The sequence below is a fragment of the Panthera tigris genome, chromosome B3 (genome assembly GCF_018350195.1).
Source record: "Panthera tigris isolate Pti1 chromosome B3, P.tigris_Pti1_mat1.1, whole genome shotgun sequence".
NCBI classification, from domain to species: domain Eukaryota; kingdom Metazoa; phylum Chordata; class Mammalia; order Carnivora; family Felidae; genus Panthera; species Panthera tigris.
In genome coordinates this window covers 19,924,792-19,947,021 of record NC_056665.1, presented here as the reverse complement: position 1 = coordinate 19,947,021, position 22,230 = coordinate 19,924,792, and the positions used below count along the sequence as shown (strand labels likewise).

The 22,230-nt window shown below is 38.9% G+C and overlaps 1 protein-coding gene across 1 annotated transcript in view; it reads left to right on the top strand.

The window, feature by feature from the left end:
- The window catches only part of TARS3 (threonyl-tRNA synthetase 3), a 62,730-nt gene that overhangs the window by 39,000 nt on the left and 1,500 nt on the right, over nucleotides 1-22,230 (top strand). Inside the window, exons 11-18 of the mRNA XM_042988225.1 lie at nucleotides 2,766-2,932; nucleotides 3,787-3,949; nucleotides 9,803-9,940; nucleotides 13,419-13,496; nucleotides 13,581-13,681; nucleotides 16,191-16,295; nucleotides 20,372-20,444; nucleotides 21,421-21,535. Of these exons, the coding sequence (XP_042844159.1) occupies nucleotides 2,766-2,932; nucleotides 3,787-3,949; nucleotides 9,803-9,940; nucleotides 13,419-13,496; nucleotides 13,581-13,681; nucleotides 16,191-16,295; nucleotides 20,372-20,444; nucleotides 21,421-21,535 (940 nt within the window). The remainder of the gene's footprint in view (nucleotides 1-2,765; nucleotides 2,933-3,786; nucleotides 3,950-9,802; nucleotides 9,941-13,418; nucleotides 13,497-13,580; nucleotides 13,682-16,190; nucleotides 16,296-20,371; nucleotides 20,445-21,420; nucleotides 21,536-22,230) is intronic.

The following is a 22,230-nucleotide window of genomic DNA, read 5'->3' as shown; positions in this document are numbered from 1 at the left end:
TCTTTTATATTATTTTTGTTTCCCTTCCCTTATGTTCATCTGTTTTGTTTCTTAAAGTCCTCATATGAGTGAGGTCATATGATTTTTGTCTTTCTCTGACTAATTTCACTTAGCATTATACCGTCCAGTTCCATCCACACAGTTGCAAATGGCAAGATTTCATTATTTTTGATTGCTGAGTAATACTCCATTGTATATATATGCCACATCTTCTTTATCCATTCATCCATTGATGGACATTTGGGCTCTTTCCATAATTTGGCTATTGTTGATAGTGCTGCTATAAACATAGGGGTGCATGTGTCCTTTTGAAACACCTGTATGCTGTGGATAAATGCCTGGTAGTATAATTGCTGGGTCGTAGGGTAGTTCTATTTTTAGTTTTTTGAGGAACTCCATACTTTTTTCCAGAGTGGTTGCACCAGCTTGCATTTCCATGGATGAAATATGATTTTTAATCTTCAGAATAAGCGATCGGGGTTTCTTCAGGAGACCAGACTGAGCTGTAGACTTCTCAACCAGCATGGCTGTATTCTTTGCCAGCACTTGATATTCTTTACTCTTTAGAGAAATAAATTGATGAAATGGTATGAGATATATTTTTCCCCAACTTTTTCTTTTGAAAAATTCAAATCTACAGAAAGTTAAAGTGCAGTACACTGAACATCCATGTATCTTTCATCTAGATTCATCAATTTTTAACATTTTGCCAGTTTGCTTTATCTTTCTCTTACATGTATGCATGTGTGTATAAGAAAGACAAAACAATACATATATTACATGTGTATGTTATAATATATAGAGATGAGGCATGTAGATGGTAGTAATAATTGGTTTTTGCTAAACTAAGTAAGCAGTAGACATAATGACATTCCCTTCATAGGACATAGTTAAAAAATTTTTTTTTAAATGTTTACTTATTATTGAGAGACAGAGACAGAGCATGAGCATGGGAGGGGCAGAGAGAGGAGGAGACACAGAATCCGAAGCAGGCTCCAGGCTCTGAGCTGTCAGCACAGAGCCCAACGCAGGGCTCAAACTCACAAACTGCGAGATCATGACCTAAGCCGAAGTTGGACTCTTAACCAACTGAGCCATCCAGGCACCCCTAAGACATACTTTAAAATCATTCCCAAATACATGAATTGTGAACATGAGTAGCAATTGTACCCAGAGTGGTTTAAAAGTCGATTGATCATCATCTCTGAGCCAAGCTTTAAACCAGTCTCTAGTAAAAACAAATAAGCAAACACACCAACAGTTCTTCAATTTTGGGGACCTTGTTTAATCTGAATATATAGAGGTATCTGACATAGCCACGAAATAATTAGTGCTATTTGTTATAACCTATACTTTTGTTAAAACTTTCTCATTTAGTAAAAATGAAGGCTAGGTAAAGCAGCTTACTGAATGGCTGACACCCAGCTATCCACGAGTGGCTGAAAAGATGCTCTGCCAAAGAGTAACAAATAGCATCCTTTTAAGTGTTAGTAATTTTAAAATGTCATGTTTTAGACTTTTTTAATTGTGAAAAATATTTTTTTTTACTTCATTAAAATATGGTGGTCTAGATTTGTACCAGGTATTTCTTAAGTGATTAACAGATGGTAAGAACCTAGGAAACCAGCAACAAAGGTCATCTGATTGCTATCCGGAGGAAAAAAAAATTAAAATAAGTACTTCAGTTGACTCTCTTTTCCTGTCCTCAGTGATTGAAGTAGGGAAGCCATTTACAGGGAGGGAGGGAGAAAAGCCAGTTCATGACTTTATAGATTTCAACCACTTCATGTGATAAAAATTAAAATTCTCAGCTTCATTTCTATTTAAAACTAAATAGATCAGAGGCACCTGTGTGACTCAGTCAGTTAAGCATCCAATCTGAATTTCAGCTCAGGTTATGATCTCAGTTTGTGGGATCAAGCCCTGTGTTGGGCTCTGCCCTGACAGCCTGGAACCTGCTTGGGATTCTCTCTCTCTCTGCTCCTCCCCTGCTCATTCTCTCTCTCTCTCAAAATGAGTAAATAAACTTTAAAAAATAATGATAAAACTAAATAGATCAAAAGTAAATTTTCATGCAATGTAGCATTCAGGCTTATTGAGTTATGAAATTATTTTACCTCTTCAGTATAGAAAAAACCCTGCTGTTTATCTAGAATGTAGCAGGATTTGGGAGTTTGTAGTTATAGAAAGCTTATATATACATAATAATATAATATATAATAGTATATAATACATATAATAGATGTTATATGTAATTATATATAATTTCAATTACTAATTTTCAAAGAATTAAAACATGGACTATATGCAGTTTTATAATATAAAATAAAGATACTTAATATGAAAATTATACTGAGAGTACATTAATCTAACCTTCATGACCCAGAGAGTACGACACCTAAAACTGAGGGCACCTTAACCAGGAATTAATATAAGATGCAATCCCAGGGGTGCCTGGGTGGCTCAGTCAGTTGAGCATCTGGCTTTGGCTCAGGTCGTGATCTCATGGTTCGTGAGTTCGAGCCCCACTCGGGCTCTGTGCTGACAGCTGGGAGCCTGGAGCCTGCTTTGGATTCTGTATCTCCCTCTCTCTCTTTGCCCTCCCCAGCTTGCACTCTGCCTCTCCCTCTCTCAAAAATAAATAATAAACATTAAAAAAAAAAAGGATGTAATCCTAAGTTAAAAATATTTGCATCTAGTGTTACTTCGCGTGGAATTGTGATCTGTTGTGCCACATTTTAACATTCAACGCATTTATCTTAAAGGAGGAATATCACCAACGTAACTTCACAGAGGTGCTCTCTCCCAACATGTACAACAGCAGGCTCTGGGAAACCTCAGGCCACTGGCAGCATTACAGTGAGAACATGTTTACCTTTGATATTGAAAAGGACACTTTTGCCCTTAAGCCCATGAACTGTCCAGGGCATTGGTGAGTATTAAAAGTGAAGCAAATCTGGGGCGCCTGGGTGGCTTAGTCGGTTAAGCATCTGACTTCGGCTCAGGTCATGATCTCACGGTTCATGGGTTCGAGTTCCGCATCAGGCTCTGTGCTCACAGCTCAGAGCCTGGAGCCTGCTTTGGATTCTGTGTCTCCGTCTCTCTCTCTCTGCCCCTCCCCTGCTCGCACTCTGTCTCTCTCTGTCTCTCAAAAATAAGTAAAAATGTTGAAAAAACAATTAGGTTCAGTGCCAAAATAATGGCACATTCCAGGTGTTCTTGGAGCCTGAGGGCAGACTGCCCAGCCCTGCCTATGGAGGTGTCCGAGAGGGCTTCACTTAAGAAGTAGACTTTGAGGGGGCGCCTGGGTGGCTCAGTCGGTTGAACATCCCACTTTGGCTCAGGTCATGCTCTCATGTTTTGTGAGTTTGAGCCCCGCATTGGGCTCCACACTGACAGTGTGGAGCTTGCTTGGGATTCTCTCTCTCCCTCTCTCTCTCTGCCCCTTCCCCACTCACTCTCTTTGTCTTTCTCCACATGAATAAACTTACACACAAAAAAGTAGACTTTGAAGTAAATTGTACACAGTAAGTGGAAATTCATTGGGTGAATAAGAATATGGAACAGAATTTCTGGAAGAGAGGACGGACAGGGTCCTTTCTCAGAGTACTGCAGTAATATAAATTCAAGGTTCAATAATTCCTAGAATTTGTTTTTAAGCTGGTGATCTAAGAACCAGAATAAGGTGTTTACAAGTCTTGAGGCTTCATTGTAACTTATTATTTAGATAATTACTTAATCTTTGCTGTGCTAAGTACAAGCTATGTGTCGTTGCATCTTTTCTAGTTTAATGTTTGCCCATCGTCCACGATCATGGAGGGAAATGCCTATAAGATTTGCTGATTTTGGAGTTCTTCATAGGAATGAATTGTCGGGAACTTTAAGTGGCTTGACTCGAGTTAGACGCTTCCAGCAGGATGATGCCCACATCTTCTGCACAGTAGAGCAGGTAAACAGTAATACAGGATGAAGCATGGTTGGCATAAATTCAGTGTGTTGCCTTGGACACATCTCTTAGTTTCAGAGTTGCTGTAAAATAAGATCTTTGGTCTTGTCTCTGAAGTGTCCTTCAGATCTAACATTTTGTGATCCTCTAATTTGGGTAACAGATCAGTAATCTCTAGTCATGAAATGTATTATTTTTTTCTTTAAAGTTTCCTCCAGTTTTATTAACTTAAATACACTAAGTGAAATATTTTAAGGGATTTGGTAGAATTTTGTGGTTTTTTGTTTGTTTTTCAACATTGTGTAGAAGTGAGAGTTTACTTTTTCAGGTTTTCAGGTCACTTCAAATAAAAATTGTCATGAAAAAGGCCACTATCAAATGATTTGACCTAATTGACATTCATAGAACACTTCAACCAATAACAGCAGAGTATACATTTTTTGAAAGTGCACACAAATTACCAAGATAGACCATATTCTGGGACTTAATAAATTCTCAACAAATTTAAAGGGATTCAATTCACACAAAATATGTTCTCTGGTCACGGGAGAATTAAAGTAGACATCAGTAACAGAGAGCTATCTGGAAAATCCTCAAATATTTAGAAAGTAAATAACACACTTCTAAATAATACATGGATCAAAGAAGAGATCAAAGAGGAAATTAGAAAGTATTATATATCAAATGAAATGAAATACAATACATCAAAATTTATGGGATGCCATTAAAATGATACTTGGAGGGACATTTGTAGCACTAAATGTCTATATCAGAAATGTGTATATCAATGACATCAGCTTCCACTTAATAAACTAAAAAAAAAAACAAAAACAAAAAATCCCAAATTACATCAGAAGTAAATATTAGAAAATAACACAGAAATCAGTGAAGTATAAAAAAAGAAAAACAATGAAAATATCAGTAAAAACCAAAGTCTATTTCTCAGAGAAGATCAATAAAATTTATAAACTTTTAGACTGATCAGAAGAAAAAGAGAAGGTACAAATTAAAAATACTAGAAATGAGAGACATGGCATTATTTCAGGTTCTATAGATAGTAAAAGAATACCAAGTCAATATTATGAACAATTTTATACCAGTAAATTTGACAACTTAGATAAAATGGACAAATTTCCTTGAAAGACAAACTACCAAACTTCATTCAAGAAGTAGATAATCTGACTAGCCCTGTGTCTATTAAAGAAGTTGAATTGGAACTGAACAGCCTTTGCACAAAGAAAACTTCAAGCCATTATGGAATCACTGGTGAATTCTACCAAGCACTGGAAGAAAAAATAATACCTATTCTTCACATTCTTGCTGGACGTTAACAAAGACCTCCCACATACCTTATAGTATCAGTGGAGTATCATGTGGGCATAGACTTCCACCCTCATCTGGCAGTAACAAGGTGCCTCCCTGCTTGAGTGGTGTCAGGGAAGGTCTAGTGGAAAGATAGGACTTTTACTACCACCCTACAGTAATGAGGCCACGAACTCAATGTGGTCAGTAATGGCCACAGTAACAAGATACTCCTCCCTGACAAGGTGTTATCAGAGGAAACCTAGTGGAGTACCAGAAATCCTACTGTCACCAGCAGTCATGGCCCCCCAGTGGGAAACCTAGACCATCTATTCCCACTTTGCAGTAACCAGGAAGTATTTCATCCTCTAGTTGGAGTGAAGTCTGTGGAAGCCAGCTAGAACAGAAGGTTTAAATAAAATTAAAGGTCTTATACTGCCCAAACTTTAAATTTTATAAATCAAAAGTCAAACATCATGCCAAGAACTAGGAAAATCTCAACTTAATGAAAATGGACAATCTATGAACACTAATGTGGAGATGACGAGGATATTAGCATTATCTCACTAAAATATCTCATTTAAAGGAGCCATCATAAGAATGCCTTAGCAAGCAATTACAGACACACTTGAAACAAATGAAAAAAAAGTTTCAAAAAAGAAATAGAAAATCTCAGGAAAGAAATAAGAGATCTAAAGAAGAACCAAATGGAAATCTTAGAAGTGAAAAATATAATAACTGAAATAAAATAGTAGATGGATTCATGAGCAGAATAGAGGGGACAGAGAAAAAAAAATCCGTGAACTTGAAGACAATCATGGAAATTACCTAGTTTGAACAACAAAGAGAAGAGGCTGAAATAAAAATGAACAAAATTTCAGAGACTGGTGGAACTAAAACAAAATGCCTAATATTTATGTTACCAGAGTTCTGGAAGAAGAGGGGAATAAGGATGTAGGTGAAATGTACTCAAAGACATAATGGCTGAAACTTCCAACTTTGGCAAAAGACATAAGCCTACAGATTCAGGAAGCTGAGAAAACTTCCAAAAGGATAAACCCAAAGAAATCCACACCAGGGCACATCATAGCCAAATTTCTGAAAACTAATGATAAAGAAAATGTTTGAAAGCAATGGGAGAGAGATCAACATTATCTTTAAGAAAAATTTTTTTTGCACAAGAGGAAATTTTTTATCAAAAACCATGGATGTTAGAAGGAAGTGAACAACACTTTTTAAATGCTGAAAGAACTGTCAACCCAGAATTCTGTATCCATAAAAAATATCCTTCAGGAATGAAGGGGAAATCAAAACCTACCTTAAAATAATGGCTCCAGGAAGTACTCTAAGAAAGATAAATATATTTCCCTTTGCCTTTTGAGGTTTCTAAATTATGCTTGATGGTTGAAGCAAAGATTATAACACTGTCTGATATGGTTCTCAGCATATGTATGAAGAAACATCTAAGAAAATTATACTATAAATGGAGTAAAGGGATGTAAGATTTCTGTACTTGAAGTGATAAAATAATGACATCAGTAAACTGTTATGTAATATCTAGAGAAACCACTGGGGGAAAAATATACACAGATAGATATATGCTAAAAATAGATAAATAAAAATGGAATTCTAAAAAATACTAAATTAGATGATAGAAAGGCAGGAAAAAGAAAAGAAAAATGAATAATAAGACAGTACAAGAAGGAAACAATATAAACAACAAAAAAGACAAACTTAAGTCCTAACATATTATATTAAATGTAGATGGTTAAAATAATCTATTAAAATGGAAATATAATTTCAAAATTTGTGGGGCACAGCAAAAGCAGTACTAAAAAGTTAATAGCATTAAATACATGTATTATAAAAGAAGAAAAGTCTCAAATCAATATCTAGACTCCCACTGCAAGACCCAGAAAAAAGAAAGGGCAAAATAAACCCAAAATAATAAGAAGGAAGAAATCAATAAAGACAAGAGCAGAAATCAATGAAATTGAAAACAGAAAAACAATGGAAAAATTAATGAGTTAAAAACTTTTTTTTAAAAGATTAACAAAATTGGCAAACTTCCTTCAAGACAAAGAGAGAAAAAAACTGGGAAGACAGAAATTACCAGCATCAGGAATCAATAGGGGATATCACTAAAGACCTTGAAGACATCAAAAGCATAATAAATGAATGTAATAAACTACTCTACATAAATCAGCTCGACAACATAGTTCAAATGAGCTTACTGCTTAAAAAGTACCAACTACCATAAAATCACCTGATAGAAATAGATCATTTGAAAAGCTTTGTCACTATTAAAGAAATTGAATTTATAATTTTAAAACTTCCCCAAAAGAAATCTCTAGGCTCAGATTTTTTCACTGAATGCTATTGAACATTTAAAGAAGAATTAGTACCAATTCTGTATACTCTGTTCTGAAATAGAAGAGAAAATACTTCCTGGTTAATTTTATGAAGCTACTTTTAACCAATACCAAAACCAGACAAAACTACAGACCAGTATCCCACATGGATACAGATGTAAAAGCCCTTAACATAATATTAGCAAATAGAATTCAACAATATATAAAAATAATTCCACATCATGAGCAGTTGAGGTTTAGCCTCCAGGGATGTGAGGCTGATTCAGTGTCACAACACCTGTCAATGTAATCCACCATATGACAGGCCTATTCATAGGAATGTAAAATGGTACAATCACTTTCAAAAACAGTTCACTAGTTTCTTAAAAAGTTAAATGCACACCTCCTGTATGACCCAACCATCTCACTCCTTTTTTTTTTCCCCAAGAGAAAAAGAAAGCACACATCCCTACAAAGACTTGAGCACAAACATTTATTGTAGCTTTATCTGAAATAGCCACAATATAGGAATAACCCTAATGCCCAATAACAGGTGGAAATAAAAAGAAACTGTGGTACAATGGAAAACTACTAAACAAGAAGGAATGATGTAGGGGCACCTGGGTGACTCAGTCAGTTAAGCATCTGGCTCTTGATTTTGGCTCAGGTCATTGTCTCATTGTTCCTGAGATTCAGCCCTGCATTGGGCTCTGTGCTGACAACAGAGCCTGCTTGGGATATTCCCTCCCTCTCTCTCTCTGTCTCTCTCAAAATAAATCAATAAACTTAAAAAAAAAAAAGGAATGATTTATTGATACTTATAACACAAGTGTATCTATCTCCAAATAATTATTCTGAGTGAAAAAAAGCCAGACAAAAATAGAGCATCTACTGCATGATTCCATGGATAAAACATCTGAAAAATTCAAACTGATCCATAGTGACAAAACGCAGATCCTTGCCTGTCTCCTCTCTCCTAAATGTGTCTGGTTTTGGGGGCAGCTATCCCGTTTGCATTTAAATGTGCCCTCCTTTCCCCACACCCTCACAGCCCCTAGCTCTGATCTCACCACACTCTCTGGGGCCTCAGTTACTTCGTAGGCTCAGCTAGCTGCCAGTTTCACCTGCATCTCAGCTGTCCCTCTGGAGCTCCAGATCTCAATCTGACAGGGCCTGGTAGACATGTCTCCCTGGCCATCACAAGCATCCTCACATTTGCCATGTGTAAAATCAGTCCCCGCTTTTGCCTTCACACCACTGCCTCACCCTTCCCTGGTCACTCATTCAGCGGATGCACCAACGTCCTGTCCACTGCCCAGGCCAGGAATCCAGGTGCCCTTTACTTTTTACTCTTCATGTCCAATTAACCATAAGCCCTATTGATAGCTCTCCCTAAATGTATTGTTAATTCCTGAATAATTTTGTTCATCCATTCCTGAATTTCCAGCACTTGGCACAAATTCCTTGCATTCCAGCTGCTTCTCTTTGGTTCAAACTACCATCATCTCCCTCCTAAATGACCCTGCCAGCTTCCCAATGTGCCTGGCTTCTAGTCTTGCCAGTCCACTTCCCATGAAAGGAACTGATGGGATTGTGTGTGTCTCTTGCTGAAGAACCCTTCATTGGTTTCCCATTGCTCTCAGGGTAAAAAGTGCAGACACTACCCTGACTTTGAAGATCCTTAATTTTCTCTGGTCCCTGTCTGCCCCTAGACTGATCACCTACCAACTTCCCTTCTGTGCCGCTCTTCTGTCTCATACACAACGTGGTCCCACAGCAGCTTCCTGGAGCTGCCCTGCCCTAGCCTGCCCCTCTCTCCTGTAGGCCCTCATTCTTAGCATTTCCTCTGCTCCAGAAGCTCCTCCCCTCGCTTTCCATGGAGAACTCTTACTTATCCTGTTGTCGCAGCAGCTTGGCTATCACTCCTTCTGTACAGCCACTCTTCCCCCTTTTGTGTGGCATTGCTCATGGTGAGGTAGCCTTGTCTGGACTGGGAGCTGCTTGTTGCCTGGTCACGCCTGGAGTGTGGTGGACATTTCTTGAGTATTTGAGTAAGGAATGGATGAACAACCAAAACAGTGTCATTAGCTGTGTAGTAAAAACATTCCTTATTTCTATCTGACATGGAGAATTCTTTTAAATGCCAGAAATTGATTTGATTTGGTGTTAACTAGTTAGAACATGTCATTTGCTCTCATTTCAGATTGAAGAAGAAATAAAGGGGTGTTTGCAGTTTTTGCAATCTGTTTACTCAACATTTGGCTTCTCCTTTGAATTAAATTTGTCAACAAGGCCTGAAAACTTCCTAGGAGAAGTAGAGATATGGGATGAAGCTGAAAAGGTAGGGAGAGACAAAGTGCGCCCCTTCATTTACGTGAGCATGGAAACCACCCGAGTTTCTGCAGGTACCCTGCATGAGGAGGTGACAGTGCTTTGCAACAGAAATGTTTAAATTGGAAGTTACAGGATATGAAGATTGTCCAGTTTTCTTTGTAACAGTGATAATAACAATACCTCACGTTTGCTTCAAACACTTTTTATTTGTGCTCTTTCAATGTCAGTCACTAATACCAGTTTCCCGTGTTTTTAAAGGAATCCTCTGCTTTGCAGGCACTCTTGGTGTGTGTGCAGCTTATTTTAAGCTATTGCTTGTTGGTCCATCGTAGTGTGACTCATAGATGTAGATGCACACACCCAATGCTTGAATCCCCTGCAAAGTCACAGCCTCTAGTGCCGTCCTCTGTTGAGAGGCACCCAGAGACTCACATATCACATCTCAGCTTTGGAAAACAAAGATTAAGGAGCTCACCATGCTGCTTATTTTTTCTCACCAAACTTGAAACGGCTATAGTGTATCTCCTGTGTCAGATTTTACTAGAAATGAATATGGTATTATGGCCAGACACCCCAGGAATGCCTAATCCCTGACCAGCCTTTTGGTCCACCTCTTCATGGAATACTCATAAATGCTTATCACACAAATCTTTAAGGAATAAGAATCAGAGGAGCACTGTATGATAGTGTAACAATTAGTTTTCTATTAGGCACTGAGGCAGGCAGAGACTGGGTAGAAGCATTTTAGGCATGAGATCTGATTAGACCCTTCTTCTCCCCACTGCCCCATGCCCATCCTAAATAGACCTTTTTCCATGTCTTTTGCATGAAGGAAGAAAGTCAAATTAGACACCCTGCCCCAGGATGCTGACTCAGTTTACCTGCCTAGCCACATGGAAGTAGGAAGAGGAAATGAGGCCACAAAGCTTGGCTCTGGACCCTTTTTTGCCTAGTTTCAGAGGTTAGCTCCATGAGTAAATTATAGAAATCTTGAAGCATTAAGGTCTGTGAAATGGTGATGATGATTATGATGATGATGATGATAATGGTGATAATACCTACTTCATAAGGTTATGATGGGCTTAAGTGAAATAATTTATATGAGAAGTTTGTCATAGTGCCAGCCACATGTAGGTGTTCAGTAAATGTTAGATGTTCGTTTTATTAATAGTAGTAGTATCATCATCATCATCACTCCATTCATGGAGTGCAGGGGGCTAAAAGGTGGATGGACCAGGTGTGGGCCTGGCACAGGGAGAATGGGTGGGCAGTTCCACCATTGTTTTGCTCTTTTAGCTGACTGATTGTTCCCTTAGGAGATGAGAATCCTTCCACTCTGGGGGAATTTCTCTCATGATGTCTACCCCTGATCTGGGAATCAGTGAGATGAATATATACTTATATATATATTCATATATATCTTTGTCTTCAGAAGTCTCTAAAATGCTTTGAAAGAGACATTAGTTAAGTCAGCCCCAAGGCCAAATTGTTCCTGGGTCAGCAATTCACCATTACCTTATTTTCTGTCTCAGATTGTGTGTAGTTATGGAACCCAGCAAAGATCACTAGGGAGCTATATAGCATGACCATCAGATGAAAGCTTGCCCAAATAACCAAAATGTCAGGAGCAAAAAATATCCTAGATTTAAATGATGTGAGTCCTGCTTCCTATTAAGTTTCATCAAGAAATCTGTGACCTAAAGGAAATCAACTTTTTCTTGTGGAAATTAAAATCCAAAAGAAATGGGAATTGAATGTTCTATCTCCAAATTTTTAATTTAACCTAAATTCAGCTGTAGAGTTCCCACTCAGATAAGTCTGAAGGGAGTCTGGGCTGATGCTTCAGCAGACCTGGTCTGGCCTCTGCTACTGGAACTTATGTAAATCTACAAGCTCCGGGGAGCTAGAACCACTCCAGATCTCTCCTGCATCCCACTTTTCCAGAGTTTCCAGGGTCATTAAGATCCTTAAGAACATTACAAGCCCACATCACAGTTCCAAACAAATCAGTATGTGCAGAGCCCAGCACCATACCACAGTGTATCGGGAGCCAGAGACTTGGTTTACCTGGAAAAGGAGAATAGAGAGCCATCAAGAGAGAGAAGGAGATCTTGATTTTTCCTCTGCCAGGGTGCAGTCAGTGTCCACATATGTGAATTACAATGGTTCAGTCTCCTCTCAGACAGACACTCCCTCCCATACCTTGCATAAACAGAAAGCTTTCTTAGCCTTGGCTATTCCTGTCAGGCCTTATGATTACTGTGTCCTCAGAGGCTCACCGAGGATCAGTGCCACCTGCTTTATGCTCTTCCCCAAAACCTGGCCTTTCTTTCTCCTCCCTGGGAGCTCCCTAACTTCTCCCCATCACTTAGTTGCCTGCTGTAGCAGGGCCTCATTTTTTCTGGGAGGATATTCCAGTGTCTGTTCTCCTTTCAGAAACAGAGTAAGGCTGAGGCTGGCTTGCCAGCCTGTGAAGTGCGTCTGTGGTGGTATCCCTCTCCAGTCCAAAGTAGAATGCAAGCTGCTGTGGTAGGATCAGGCCCTTGAGGGAGCCTCCTGGGATCTCAGCCAAGACCAGCTCCTGATGCACTCTGACTGAGATCCTGGGGAAGCCTGCTGGGACCCCAGGAGTCAGCTTTGTTGATTACTCTGGCTTTAGCCCCCCAGCATCACCACTGCTTTGACTTCTCTCAGCAGCATTTTACTCCCAGATGTTACCCCCTTCATGGGCACCAATATCTCAAGGTGTTGACAGGACTTTGGGTAGTGGTTTGGTGGTATGCTGGGCAGGGACTTAGGAATGCACAGGTGCTTCTCAAGGAGGCTGGCATAGGGAATATCCAGAAGACCCAAAGACACTTTTATTAATACTTACATGTATACCCAATCACCCATAAGTACTGAGGGTCTTCACTACAAGCTACAGTGAAAGAACATATGTGTCAGGCTGAAGATCCAAGTGGGCCTCCTGCTCCCACCCCTGCATAAATCATAAAGGATGCCTGTCCCCAGCCACACATATGGAGGTAGAAGAAAAGCAAGACACCAGTGGAAGGCCCTTTCCTTTGGCCTTTTTATCCACCTAAACACAGAGCGGATGAAGGAGAAAGATTAAAGCTTTCATGCCTTTTAATGTGTGGAGGACTCACCTACAAAGAGCTGGGAAGTGTGTGGGCGGGGTGGGCTGCACTGGCAGGAGGGTGAAGTAATCCCTCCCTAAACACTTGCCTGGAACAACTTAGTACATTATCTTTTAATTTTCCCAGTTACAGTGTGTATAAGAGCAAGTACCAACTTAATCGTCTTTATGTAGTCCTTGCTCAGTAGTTTATTGGATATAAAACATGCCCAATAAATATATGTTGAGCTAAAATAGAATATAATTAAAATTTGCAATAACTTACTTTTTTGAGCTATGTGGCCAAAAAAAATGTACAATGAAATGGAAGTTTTAAATGTTCTCTTCTTTAAAAAAAAAAAAATAGCAACTACAAAACAGCTTGGTGGAATTTGGAAAACCATGGAAGATGAACCCTGGAGATGGAGCATTTTATGGCCCTAAAGTAAGTAGACCCTATGCCTCAAAAAGAGTAAAATTTAAAGGAAAAGTAAAAGCTGTCTTTAAGTAAACACCATTTAATTTACAGATTGATATAAAAATCAAGGATGCTATTGGCAGATACCATCAATGTGCTACAATTCAGCTGGACTTCCAACTACCAATGAGATTTAATCTTACATATGTTAGGTGAGTAATTGAATATGATAAATAATGTAGTACTAATATGCTAATTATTTGTCATTTGAATATTAGCAATATAAAAATAAACATTAATATACAGGCTAGTGAATGTCTAGTAGTATATCTGCAATATACTCATTTTTTAAAATTATTTTTTAAGTTTTAAAGTCCAGTTAATTAACATAAATGTAATATTAACTTCAGGTGTACAATATGGTGATTCAACACTTCCATACACCTGGTGTTCGTCACAAGTGCCCTCAATCCCCCTCACCTATTTAACCCATCCACACTCTTCCTTCTGGTAACCATCAGTTTGTTCTCTATAGTTGAGAGTATGTTTCTTGATTTGCCTCTCTCTCTTTCCCCCACCTTTGTTCATTTGTTTTGTTTTTTAAATTCTGCATATGAGTGAAATCATATGGCATTTGTCTTTCTCTGACTGACTTATTTTGCTTAGCATAATACTCTCCAGCTCCATCCATGTCATTGCAAATGGCAAGATTTCATTCTTTTTTATGGATGAATAATATTCTATTGTGTGATTTTTTTTTCTTTATCCATTCATTGATTGATGGACACTTGGGCTGTTTCCATAATTTGGCTATTGTAGGTAATGCTGCTGTAAATGTCAGGTTGCATGTATCCCTTTGAATTAGTATTTTTGTCTTTTTGGGGTAAATACCTAGTAGTCTGATTGCTGGATTGTAGAGTAGTTCTATTTTTACCTTTTTGAAGAAACTCCGTACTGTTTGCCAGAGTGGCTGTACTAGTTTTCATTCCCACCAACAGTACAAGAGGGTTCCCTTTTCTCCACATCACCAACACCAATTGTTTCCTGTGTTATTGATTTTACCCATTCTGACAGGTGTGAGGTGATATCTCATTGTAGTTTTGATTTGCATTTCCCTGATGGTAAGTGATGTTGAGCATCTTTTTATGTATCTGTTTGCCATCTGGATGTCTTCTTTTGGAAAAATGCCCATTCATGTCTTCTGCCCATTTTTAAACTGGATTATTTGGGGAGTTTTTTGTGTTGAGTTTTAGAAGTTCTTTATATATTTTGGGTACTAACCCTTTATTGGATATGTCATTTACAAATATCTTCTCTCATTCTGTAGGTTGTCTTGTAGTTTTGTTGATTGTTTCTTTCACTGTGTAGAAGCTTTTTATTTTGATGTTGTCCCAATACTTTATTTTTGCTTTCATTTCCCTTGCCACAGGAGACCTATCTAGTAAAAAGTCTAATACCAATGTCACAGAAGTTACTGACTGTGTTCCCTTCTAGGATTTTTATGGTTTCAGGTCTCACATTTAGGTTTTTAATCTGTTTTGAATTTATTTTTGTGTATAGTGTAAGAAAGCAGTCCAGTTTCACTCTTTTGCATGTAGCTGTCCAGTTTTCCCAATACCATTTGTTGAAAAGACTGTCTTTTTCCCATTGGATGTTATTTCCAGCTTTGTTGAAAATTAATTGACCATATAACTGTGGGTTCATTTCTGGGTTTTCTGTCATGTTCTGTTAATCTGTGTGTCTATTTTTGTGCCAGTACCATACTGTTTTGATTATTACAGTTTTGTGATAAAACTTAAAGTCTGGAACTGTGATGCCACCGGCTTTGCTTTTCTTTTTCAAGATTGCATTGGCTATTCAGGGTCTTTTGTGGTTCCATACAATTTTAGGATTGTTTTTCTAGCTCTGTGAAAAATGCTGTTGGCATTTTGACAGAGAGTGCATTAAATGTGCAGACTGCTTTGGAAGAACAGTATTTGTTCTTCCAATCCATGATCGTGGAATGTCTTTGCATTTCTTTGTGTCTTCTTCAGTTTCTTTCATCAGTATTTTATAGTTTTAAGAGTACAGGTCTTTCACCTCTTTGGTTAAGTTTATTCTTAGGTATCTTATTGTTTTTGATGCAATTGTAAATGGGGCTGATACCTTAATTTCTCTTTCTGCTGCTTCATTATTGATGTATAGAAATGCAACAGATATCTGTACATTGATTTTGTATCCTGTGACTTTACTAAATATATTATCAGTTTTTACTATTAATATTATCAGTTCTAGCAGGTTTTTGGTGGTGTCTTTCAGGTCTATATATAATATGTCAACTGTAGAAATCCATTTTCCTTATTTCTTCAGTGTCTTTGACAACTGTTCAATATAGTACTGGTGGAGTAAGCCATGGTTCAAAATCAAGTTAATTTTTAAAAATTATGATTTGCAAGATTGCTTGTAAACTGATATCAGCCAGTAGTTTAGAATAAAAATAAGTTGACTTATAATGGAAATAGTGATCTATTATAATTTTGCTTTTTCCTACATAATGTACTTCATTTCCCTTTGGTTTGTATTATTATTTCTAATAAGTGGCACATTATAGGCTTAAAGATGATTTATGAGGAAATCGTTGTTTTACCTAGTTCAGGAAAATAACTTTTAAATATAAGATAAGAAGATAAAGTTATTACTGAATCTTAAGAAAATACATAAATGTATAATTTTCATTTTTAGTAAGGATGGAGATGATAAGAAGAACCCTGTGATCATTCATCGAGCCATTTTGGGATCAGTGGAAAGAATGATAGCCATTCTCTCAGAAAACTATGGGGGGAAATGGTAAGTGATATGGAGAAAAAAGCTATATGTCTATTATTCTTTTTTTAAAAAGTTTATTTATTTTGCGAGAGGCAGAGATTGTGAGGGGGTAGGAGCAGAGAGAGAGGAAGAGAGAATCCCAAGCAAGCTCCGCACTGCCAGCACAGAGCCTGAGACACAGGGCTCGAAGTCACAAAACCGTGAGATCATGACCTGAACTGAAACCAAGAGTCAGACACTTAACCGACTGAGCTACTCAGGCGCCTTTTATTCTTAAATATCATGTCTAACAAGATAAGATTACTATGAAAAAAATGGTGGCTCCTGCCTTATAATTAGCAAGTATCCAAACAGCAAATAATCAATTCTTATTGAATCTTCCAGATCAGGAAACCAAAACAAAAAAAACAAAGGCACAATGACTTAAAACTGCATCATTTGCCTTTTTGGGAACTCGGTACAATTAAAGAGTTATCTTTATCAATTCCAAGCCCTTCAAAGATCTAGTTGCATCTGGACACTGAGAGTACCACCTCTTGCTGTACGACCATCCCTCCTTCAGTCCATGTTGTTTACCTAATGGGGGCACCCAGTCAACGTTAGAAGAAAAACATTTAAACCTGGTTCACAAATGGCTCTGAACAATACTTTGGCACAAACCTAATAAGGCCAGACAGCTACTGTAGCACGGTGCCACTTAGGGATGACATGTGGAAGGGAAATGCCCTCAAGTGCAGGAATTTGAGTGGTACATCTCTTAGTCCTCTTCCTCTGGAAGGAAAAATGGCCAGAGGTATAGGTTTCCACTGATGCATGGGCTCTGGTTACTGCTCTGGCCACAAGCTCAGAGACTTAGAAGTAATTGGATTGGAAAATAGATGACAAGTAGATTTAGGGGAGAGGAATGTGGATATTTGCTCAGAATAGGCCATGAAGTTGGTGGTGCCCAGTCCAAACCTGAGGAGTTTAATATTCAAATATAGGAGGACCCATTCTGTGGTTACCATCAGCTTCCATCTTCCCCTAGTGACCACTCAGTGGTTCATGAATGAAGCGGCCACTAGGGGATATGGGTTCAACAACACGAGCCTCACCAAGTTCCGTCTGGCTATGCCTCTTCCGAGGATTCAATCTGCCATCAGTAGTGATCAATCCTGATCGCCGGTATGGAACCATAACCCAGGGGAAAAGTCAGCTTTCTGGATCCTTTTCATCATGCAAGGACCAGTGACTTCTCCTTGCTGGCAAAGATACCAACTCTGGATTTTGCTTAGCTCTTCTTTCCTGCCATACCTCTGACAACAGCACCATATAAATACTTACTGAGCCTTGACTGTCAGAAACACAATAATCCTTCTGACCATGGAAGTAATTTTTTAGCAAAAGAAGTAAGTCACTGAGCTGAATTGTGGGATTCGCTACTAGGGAATTGCCATATCAGCAGTCAAGGCACCAGCTGGCAGACGACATGTCTTGTGATGGCATGTCCTATGGCATGTGGAAATGCTACAGCCCAGCAACCACATGGGACATCTTTGCCTCCCATCTATGTTTAAGAAATTAGGGGCACCTGGGTGGATCAGTCAGTTAAGCATCTGACTTCAGCTCAGGTTATGGTCTCACAATTCATGAGTTCAAGCCCCACATCCAGCTCTCTACTCTCAGTGCAGAGCCCACTTCGGATCCTCGGTCCCCTTCTATCTGCACCTCCTCCACGCTCTCTCTCTCTCTCTCTCTCTCTCTCTCTCTCAAAAATAAATAAACTTAAAAAAAAAAAAAAGAAATTGAGATCTGCTGTTAGTGCTTAGTTCTATTTTAGTCCTGTTCTGCTGTCGCTGGGCACAGTCCCTGCAGCTCCCACCATTGACACTGGGCCCTGGATGCTACTGCTGGCGTCACTGCCTCAGGTCCCTCCCAAAGCTCCATGTCTCTGCATCACCCTTGCCAGAACTGATTCCCTATAGTACCTCCCTCCATGTGCCACTCTGTCCCAAATCAACATGCCATGCCTGCACATGCCAGGTCACAGGCCTGGACTCTAACATGTCTAGGGAAGCTGGGAAAGCAAATTTATGAGCAGGCAATACAAGGTGGGAAATTCTCCAAGCAGAGGGCTCATCCAAAGGTCCTGGGAAGCCAGAGTCTGTATATATCCCTGAGGTTTTATTTGTGACCTTAAAGAAATGTACTCAGGTATCATGGGGTGTCCAAGCTGTTGAAGTTAAGATAAGCCAAAAACATAGATATGAGTATCCACGCTACCTAAGTATGAGTTAACATGTCGATATTTCTTTCCAGTTGATTGTTTTAAATAGTTTTAATGTAGGTGGGAGATGGTGGTGTCTTGCTCTCAAGTAGTGGTGGTGAAAAGAACTAGTGGAATCAGGAGATGGTGCCATGCACTCAGTGTGCTGTCCTGCATTGCCCAGACTCAGGGCACAGGCTCTTCAGCTCATCAGTCAAGAGTTCAAGACACGTGCCAGAGTTGCGGTGAAAACCTCCCCAAGATCTCACAATAGCAATGGTTAAAATGTGGCTCCCCTGGGGATGGGGTGGGGACAGAGCTGTCTTTCTGTGTTTTATCATGTGTATTATTATTGCTTTATCATGCATGTTACTTTGCTTTTGTAATTTAAGAATAAATATATAAATGTGTATGTTCATAAAGTGCCACCAGCTAATAGTCCCCACTGCATTTACTTTCACCTTCAAACAAAATACTGATGAAGAAATATTTCCCACAATAAACAATACTTAGGGGCGCCTGGGTGGCTCAGTCGGTTAAGCATCCGACTTCAGCTCAGGTCATGATCTCGCGGTCCGTGAGTTTGAGCCCTGCATCAGGCTCTGTGCTGACAGCTCAGAGCCTGGAGCCTGTTTCAGATCTGTGTCTCCCTCTCTTTCTGACCCTCCCCCATTCATGCTGTCTCTCCCTGTCTCAAAAAAAATAAATGTTAAAAAAAAAAAACCAACAATACTTATACCCAACTTCCTATATACATACACACACACACACACACACACACACACGTATATATGTGTATATATATGTATATATATGTGTGTGTGTATATATATATGTACACATACACATACACATATATGTATAATATATATATTTTTATTTCACTTTGAGATCATTATAGATTTATAGGTAGTGGTAAGAAGTAATAAGAAAGGTCCAGCATACCCTTTCCCCAGTTTCCCCAATGGTAACATCTTACAAAACTGTACAGTATCATGACCAGGAAATTGACTTTGATGCAGTCCACCAGCCTTATTTAGTTATTTAGGTCTTCCCAGTTTATGTGCATTTCTGTGTATGTGTGTGTTTAGTTCTATAAAATTTTATCAGGGTACCCAGCATCAGTCAAGATATAAGACAATTCTGTTATTTATGAGGATTCCTTGTGCTACCAATTTATTGTTCCATACCTTCTCCCCCACCCCCTTCATCATCCTGTGACAGCCACTCATCTGTTCTCCAAAATCTCCATGATTTTGTCATTCCAAGAATGTTACATAAATGGAATCATACAGTGTGCAAACATGTTGGGTTGGCTTTATTCATGCACTGGAGTTCCCTTGAGATCCATCCAACTTGTTTCAAGTATCAGTGGTTGGTCCCCTTTTATTGCTGGTAGTGTTCCATGGTGTGGAGGCACCCATGTGACCATTCATCCACTGAAAGAAATTTGGAGTGTTTCCAGTTTGGGGCTATTCTAAGCAAAATTGCCATGAACTAATATTAGTGGGAAGGTTTCTGGGTGAACATGTTTCCATTTCTCTTGGGTGAGGGCCTGGGAGTGCAGGCCCTCTAGTGTAACCAGTGGTACAATAAGTGATGGTTAGTCCTTCCTCCCAGCTGCTCCCCTGTTCTTCCCTCCCTGTCGTACCATAATCCCTAGCTTCTCCTCTTGTCTACGCTGTTCCTTTTTAGCTCTCTGTATAGAGGTTTAGTTTACTTCCATATCACTCTACTGAATCTGCTCTCTTGTGAAGTCTTACTTATAAAGAAAATCTTTGGTTATTTTTTAAATCACATAATAGATGATCATCATTAGATTTTGAAAATATATATTTTATATATTTTTCAGGCCTTTCTGGCTATCTCCTCGTCAGGTAATGGTCATCCCTGTGGGGCCAACTTGTGAAAACTATGCACTTCAGGTAAAATCAGAGACAATATAAAGTACATAATAATCTCGGCATGTAGTCTGTGAAGGTTATTGACTTGGAATATTTTTCATACCTTAAAATACTGCATAACTAATACATTACTTTAACCACCCACATTTTCAGTAATTGAAAGTAACATCTGAATCATGTCTGTGTAGCTGGATTAAAACTATTTTATTTCTTAATGTTTTTGAGATTGGGATTTTATTTTTATTTTTGTGTTTTTGAGAGAGACAGAGGGTGAGCACGTGGGGTGGGGGGAGGGGCAGAGGAAGAGAGAATCTTAAGCGGGCTACATGCCCAGCACAGATCCTGACTCGGGGCTCAATCTCATGACCATGAGATCATGATCTGAGCTGAAATCAAGAGTCAGATGCTCAACCAAGCCACCCAGGCACCCCAAGAAATTGGGATTTTAATACATCTCTCATACTTAAATTATTCTTTTCCACATGGCTCTGTTAAGGAAGATACTTATGTTATCTATTGCCACATAAGTTAATTCCAAACCTTAGCAGCCTGAGACAATATTTATTATCTCATAGTTTCTGAGAGTCAGAACCTGGGAGCAGCTTCACTGGGCGATTCTGGCTCAGTGCCCCTCACAAGGATGCCAGTGGTGCTGTCAGCCAGCCAGGGCTGCAGCCTTGTGGCTCAATCACATCATTGTTGGAGGCTTCAGTTCCTCACCACATGGGCTTTTCCAAAGGTTTCCTGAATGTCCTCCCAACATGGCAGCTGGTTTCCCCAGAGGGAGTGATGTTAAAGATGTGGGAGCTGAAGTCTTTTAATCTCCAAAGTGACACACCCTCACTTCTGCCCTTCTCTGTGGTCACATCGAGCAACCTGGTACAAGGTGGAGGAGGTGACGCAAGGTGTGAATGCAAAACGCGAGGATCCCATGGGTCCTCTCGGAGGCTGGCTACCACAAATATTGTAATAATGAAAGTGTTTCATTTTCTTGTAGGTATCCAATGCATTTTTTGAAGAAGGATTCATGGCTGACGTTGACTTAGATCATAGTTGTACACTAAATAAGAAAATACGAAATGCGCAGCTGGCTCAGTATAATTTCATTTTGGGTAACTTAAGTTTAAATTTTATCAAATGCTTGTTTTTTCACTCTAATTCTAAAAAACAATATGGTATAACTATGTGAATATAGTATAACTACATGAGTATGGTATAACTATGTGATTAAGACAATTTGATTGTTACGTATGCACCAAGAACAGTCCATGGTGTTCTTGGTTAGTTGTTAGTATTACTAGCAGTAGTTAATATCGCAAACCAACAACAACAAAAAAACGTGAAAATGATTGCATCAGTAGAATTACGCTCTTTGTGTGTCAGCCATGTGACAGGCCTCAAATATTCTCCTTTGCTTTTCTGATTTATTACAAATCTTTGGGATTAAACTAATGAGTGGGAAAGAGTCCAAATTTAAGATGATCAAAAGAAAAGAATTTAAGTGAAAAAGTGTCCTGAAGGCATATGAGTACTTGGATGAGCATCTAAAATTTTGACTTTAAAATGAGTCAGAAATCAAGAGAAACTGATACCGTATTCCTCCAGGCATGATACTGTTATCTCAAGTTGAAAGATTCTGTAGAAGGTAAAGTAAATACACATAGTGTTGTCCTATCAGCCATTTGTCATTGAAAGTATTTGTGTATTAGGTATTGTGATGTTTCAGTCAGGCTCCTTCTGGTGACAGAACTCTCACAATGACTTAGACAAAGACAGAATTTATTTGGAAGTGTAATGAAGTACCTCA